The following is a 6,273-nucleotide window of genomic DNA, read 5'->3' on the forward strand; positions in this document are numbered from 1 at the left end:
AAAAAAAAAAAAAAAGTTAATTTAATAAATTGCAGTATATTCACACATGGTTATTATACAAGGGGTACCAAAAGATGTACACACGTTTTAAGAAAGGAAAAAAACGTATTGAAATTGTAATACTCAAGTCACATTTGACTTCTGCAATTACAAGAGATGAATACAAGATACAACATTCAAGACAAGAAATGCCATCAGCATATATTGAGTATTACAAGATATTCTGGGATTATACCTACGAAACTAATGCAATTTCCTAGAAAATTCAGAGAGAGAGAAAGTGTTAGGGAGTTCACGTTGAAGGGATATCAGATGTCAGTGAGAATTTTCACAGGAATAAAAATCATGTGAAAGTATTTCCTACTCAAACTAAGAAAAAAAAAGACTTGGCCAAAATTGTGTAATTAGTGATAGAAATGAAATGAGAATTTAAGACTTCGTGGTAACACTCCGTGTTTTTCACTATGCAAAATAAACGCATAAAATAGTTATTCTATCATGAAGCTTCTGCAAACTAAGGCAGGATAGTGGACAGAAGAAATGTGGTTTATGTTGCTGCCCCCAAATTCTTTATCCCAGTGCTGCAGAAGATGGGTGAAGGAGGTCGCTTTTCAGCGCCCAGGATTAGGTGGATGGTGGAAGGATTGCCCAAAAGCACAGAAATATGACTAATAAAGACAGTGAAAGTGCAGTTAGAGAAATCACATTAGTGATTAGAAAGCCAGTAAGGTGCCGTGGATTAAGTGGTAGGAAAGACTTTAGAAAAATTCCTAGTATATCCAAACCTTTCAATCAATGTACACTTTTTCCCAAAGAAATTTAAGGTCTGCTAGCAATGAGAGCAACAGGAAGTTCTAAGTACCTACTTCTGTCTACTTCCCCGTGACTGTATCATGATGCAGGAGACAATTCAGAGGCTTCCGGGTTCCCAACTAGATAGAAAACATCAGGAAACTACATTGGCTAAAATGCCAGTTCTCTAAAAATTCCTAATCTAAGAGTAGAACTTCCAACCACGAGGGATTCTGCATCCTACTGGGGTCTCCATCTGAGAAAGTAGTTTTGATTTTTTTTTTTCAATTTCATTTCATTTTAAGAAAATACAGGTCTCTGCACTTGGATAACTTCTCAAACCAAATTGGAAAACATTACAAGAAAGTGGTTTACAAACAGTACCAAGATGAGTCCTTCACCAAACGTGAAGAGAATCTCAATATCAAAGAAGACGGGATTTTGGGTCCTGTGATCAGAGCGCAGGTCAGAGACACACTCAAAGTAAGTAACAGAAATACAGAGCTGTGGAGGAAATTAAATAGCAAAAGATTGTAAAGTACTCAGCGAATTTATTTTTGCAGTTTTTGACCGGGGCTGGGTTTGAAACCACCACGTCCGGCATATGGGGCCGGCGCCCTACTCCTTTGAGCCACAGGTGCCTCCCCCGGTTGTTTATTTTTACAGTTTTTTTTTGGGCTGGGGCTGGGTTTGAACCAAGAGCACAGAGTTTTCCTCAGATAGTTCTCCTGAAATACTATGTCATGTCTCTGAGATAGATAATGAGTGGACAGCAGAGAATTGAAGGTTATTGTCTTTGGCAAGCTCCCAGAACGCAGATAATCTACAGATTAAGGAAGATTTAAATTCTTTGACAATCAACCAAGTAGAAGATAAAGTGAAAAGTCTTCTTTTGAAGATTAAAGAGCCTAAGTAGGACTCCTGCGTTAATAAATGCCCCTGACCAGACTGTTCTCTTCATGGAAAAATAATGAAAGGACAAAACAGCCTTTCTCTCTGCCTCTTTTGCTTCATTCGTGGTGGATTCCTTTTTGGTGCTCTGAGCAAGTACAGACATACCTGATGAGGAATGTAGGATCTGGCTTTGTGTGTGCGCCCCTCAAGAACATGGCTTCCAAGTCAGTGTCCTAGGAGAGCTGAGGGGCAGGAGAAGCGATCATGGTCTAGAGATGAGCCGGAGCTGATTCAAAGAGAGACGTGGTCCACGCTGAACGAGGTTGGGGTGGAGGCTGTGGGGACGAGCTTGGGAGGGTGGGTGTACGGTGAGGAAGATGCCTTTTCTCCCGCCTGCCCTCTAAGGTCAGAATTCCCCTTCCATTTCCCACCTCAATGTGTGGGTAAAACTCTCTCAGAGGCTCCTTTCAGGTGACCTAGGGACGCTGCTGCTCACATAAATAGAACTGTTTTATTTTGAGACAGTCTTACTTTGTCCCCCTTGGTACAATGCCATAGCATCATAGCTCACAGCAACCTCAAACTCTTGGGCTTAAGTGATTCTCTTGCTTCAGCCTCCCAAATAGCTGGGTCTACAGGTATCTGCCACAATGCCCAGCTATTTTTTAGAGATGGGGTCTCGCCCTTGCTCAGGCTGGTCTCGAACCTGTGAGCTCAGGCAATCCACCTGCCTCAGCCTCCCAGAGTGCTAGGATTATAGGTATGATCCACCAGTGCCTGGCCTCAGAACTACTTTTCCCACTGTATGTGCACTCACACATGCATGACTCACCGGCCAGGAGGTTCATATGCAAAGCTGGCAGCCTAGGACATTAGTTCTCATGGTTGACCTTAAATCCTACTATAAATTTAACTTTGCAGATCACGTTCAAAAATATGGCTAGCCGTCCTTACAGCATTTACCCTCATGGAGTGACCTTCTCTCCTTATGAAGAAGTAGTAGTCAACTCTTCCTCCAACTCAGGTTTGAATCTCTCACTTCTACTGAATCAAACGAGTGAACCCTGGGAGGCTGTTCTCCTTGCCCAGTGGTATCACTACAACAGTCAGGTACTATACATGTGGGTACCCTAAAAATCACAACCCAATCCTTCTCATTTCTGAGATCTTGTCTGCCTTATTGGTTACAAGTGCATCTTGAATCAATATTAGTGTTATAGTGGCCTCTAGTGGAGTAATATCTAAAGGCCACATGCTATCTCGGGTCCAGAAAGAGTTTAATATAAAAAAAGGTATTACTTTTATAATATTCATCGGTTCTGAGAGCCCAATTATTTATTTTATTATCATGAAATAACTTTCCCAGTGAAAACAACTTTCAATATATTTTCTTTCAGGCAGTCACACCATGATCAGAGCAGTTCAACCAGGGGAAACCTACACGTACAAGTGGAACATTCTAGAGTTTGATGAACCCACAGAAAATGATGCCCAGTGCTTAACAAGGCCATACTACAGTGACGTGGACATCACGAGGGACATTGCCTCCGGGCTAATAGGACTACTTCTAATTTGTAAGAGCAGATCTCTGGACAAGCGAGGCATACAGGTATTTTGCCCTTAAAGTCACCTTTCGAAAGGGAATTTCTTCTGGCTAGAACATTTTAGATTGGTGCGCTTGCTAAATAATGAGGCATTTGCTTCCAGAGAACAGTAACTATAAGTTATCCCTCTATAGCACTGTGTGGTAACATTTATTCTTATGGGTTTTTATCTTGCCTATTTTCTTCTGGGCCCTCACTGCAGAAGGCAAGTCTACAGTCTAATAACGTATGTGGTTTTAGTTTAGATTCCAGGCTGTTGGTACTGGCTGTGTGATGAGCAACTCACGTAGCCTCTCCGAATGTCTTCCTTTATAAAATGGGTAAAACCCCTCATGAAATTTTTTTTTCCAGTTTTCAAGTGTTTTTGAACTCAGTGAGATACCATCTGGTGAAAGTGTACAGCTCTGTCTCAATCTTTGTCATCGTTAGAGACCTGCCATAGAGATAAATAGGAGCGATCCTCTGAAAGCAAGTACACTGGGGGACATAATTTCTGGTGAAGTTGGATCCAGATAATGGGTCATCTCTGCTGAGATTAAATTATACAGAAGAATGTGAACACAGGTCTTCTGAGCTTATCTCCATTAAAGAACAATAGTCTCATATTAATAATCAAAGCAAACAAAAATACATGGCTGGAAAAATCAGACATGGGCATTTGGAAAATCCTGACCTATCAAACTAGAAAAGGAAACAGACAGGAAAGGCATAAGACTTTCCTATTGCCGTCCTCTGTTTTATCTTTTGCAATTATTTGGCTCATATTCAGCCCGTCATTCATGTTGAACGGTGCACAATTACATATATAAACAGATTTTCAGTTGCCATGGTGAAACAAGACTTTTCCTATGAGGATATTTTAGTCTCTAAATTTTCTGATCTGCTCAGAATAGGCTTTCATCCACCATGCAAGGTTTGACAATTAAGTTCACAAACTCATCCTAGAAAAAGTGCTACATGCCTCATTCCTGAATATCACTACAGTCACCTTGGAAGTACTCCCCCCCCCCTTGGGAAGCTATGCATCAATGCCAGCACCTAGTTCACCCTTCGAAGCAATTTTGGAACTTTTTTCTGAGATGGACATCAAAGCTGTCATTGTATTACACTTGATGTCCTGAATGTTATCAAAATGTCTTCCTTTCAATATTTCCTTTATCTTTTGAGATAAAAGTTATGGGGACCAGATTAGGTGAGTTGGGAGGGTGTTCCAATATAGTTATTTTTTTGCTAGCTAAAAAAAAAAGTCCCTCACAGACAGTGCTGTGTGAGCTGTTGCATTGTTGTGATGCAAGAGCCATGAGTTGTTGGCCAAGATTTTCAGTTAAGATTTTCCTGTTTCTTTATCGATGTTTACTTGGTCTTCTATGCTTCTCACAGTCAGCCAATGATTTTAACACACAATTTGATGAATTTTTGCAATGTTTTCGTCAGTTCTCCTTGTTACTGGCTGCCCTGATTTCTAGTCAACAATGATGCTACCCCTTCCCCTCAGAAAAAAGTTTAAGCCATTGATACCCTGCTGTTTTCATGGCATTATCCTATAAACTTAGATAAACATGTCCCTGATTTTACTTCCACCCTTGCCAAGTTTAACAAGAAATTTGTGTATGTTTGTTCATTGCTCTAATTCAAGCTCCAACATTCTCATGATGCCACACAAAAACATGCAACAATAATGAATGCCACTCAGCAAGACACCACCACACATCGACAGGAACACAGCGGTGAGATACTGACATACCAAGGTTATGAAACCTTACTGAGTTGTTTGTTCAGTGCTGCCAACACAAGTGCATGCTGGCGAGTTCATGAACTTAACTGCCAGACCTGAATTGTGAGGCTCCTATGACCCCGAGGACTGTGCCTCTTTGGTTTCTGAGAACTCAGTGTTGCAGGTAATCTGCAAGCTAATACGTTCCTTTTGGAAAGGAGTTCGGAGAACACTCAGGGATCTAAAAGTAGACCTCCCATTTGATCCTGCAATTCCTCTACTAGGTATATATCCAAAAAACCAAAAATCACTTTGCAACAAAGATTTGTACCAGATTGTTCCAGTTATGAATTGCAGCTCAATTCATAATTGCCAAGTCATGGAAGAAGCCCAAGTGCCCATCAACCCATGAATGGATTAATAAATTGTGGTATATGTATACCATGGACCATTATGCAGCCTTGAAACATATGGAGACTTTGGCTCTTTTATGTTTACATGGATGGAGCTGGAACATATTCTTATAAAGTATCTCAAGAATGGAAGAAAAAGTATTCAATATACTCAATGCTTTTATGAAACCAATTTATAATTACTCACATTTTCTTGTGAAAGGTCACAACTATAGCCTAGGATGAAGGAGAGAAGTAGAGGGGGACAGGAGGGGTGGAGGGAAGTTCAATAGAGGGACGGCAAATGGTGGGACCACACCTGTCGAGCATATTGTAAGGGTACAAATCTACCAAGTATACAACATAAATGTCTTAACACAATAAGTAAATGAGGTGAAAGCTATATTAGTTTGACTTAACCATTCCAAAGTGTATAAAAAAATCAACACATTAAAAAAATAAATAAATAAAGTCAATCCCTGAACTCAGCACTTTCCCCTCCAGAGGGCAGCAGACATGGAGCAGCAGGTGGTGTTCGCTGTGTTTGATGAGAACAAGAGCTGGTACATCGAAGACAACATCAACAAGTTTTGTGAAAATCCCGAGGAGGTGAATCGTGACGACCCCAAGTTTTATGAATCAAACATCATGAGCAGTAAGTTGGAGCCCTGCTTTTGTCCATACATTTTTCACTCCTGTGGTTGAAGTATGACTGTGCCTTAGAGGCAGAGATGTGGGTTAGGATCCACTCACTAAAGAGCATCGCTTATCCTCACTTCCAGTACAGACATGTAGTGATGAAATTCCTGACATCAGGCTCAGCACCTGTGGCTCAAGTGGCTAAGGCACCAGCCACATGCACCTAAGGTGGTGGGTT

General features: G+C 40.9%; 1 protein-coding gene across 1 annotated transcript in view; it reads left to right on the forward strand.

Moving 5' to 3' along the window:
• The window catches only part of F5 (coagulation factor V), a 79,432-nt gene that overhangs the window by 36,605 nt on the left and 36,554 nt on the right, over nt 1–6,273 (forward strand). Inside the window, exons 8-11 of the mRNA XM_012802598.2 lie at nt 1,098–1,275; nt 2,608–2,710; nt 3,084–3,295; nt 5,901–6,096. Coding sequence (XP_012658052.1) covers nt 1,098–1,275; nt 2,608–2,710; nt 3,084–3,295; nt 5,901–6,096 — 689 coding nt within the window. The remainder of the gene's footprint in view (nt 1–1,097; nt 1,276–2,607; nt 2,711–3,083; nt 3,296–5,900; nt 6,097–6,273) is intronic.

The sequence above is a fragment of the Otolemur garnettii genome, unplaced genomic scaffold (assembly GCF_000181295.1).
Source record: "Otolemur garnettii isolate 467f Iridium unplaced genomic scaffold, OtoGar3 scaffold00016, whole genome shotgun sequence".
Lineage (NCBI taxonomy): Eukaryota > Metazoa > Chordata > Mammalia > Primates > Galagidae > Otolemur > Otolemur garnettii.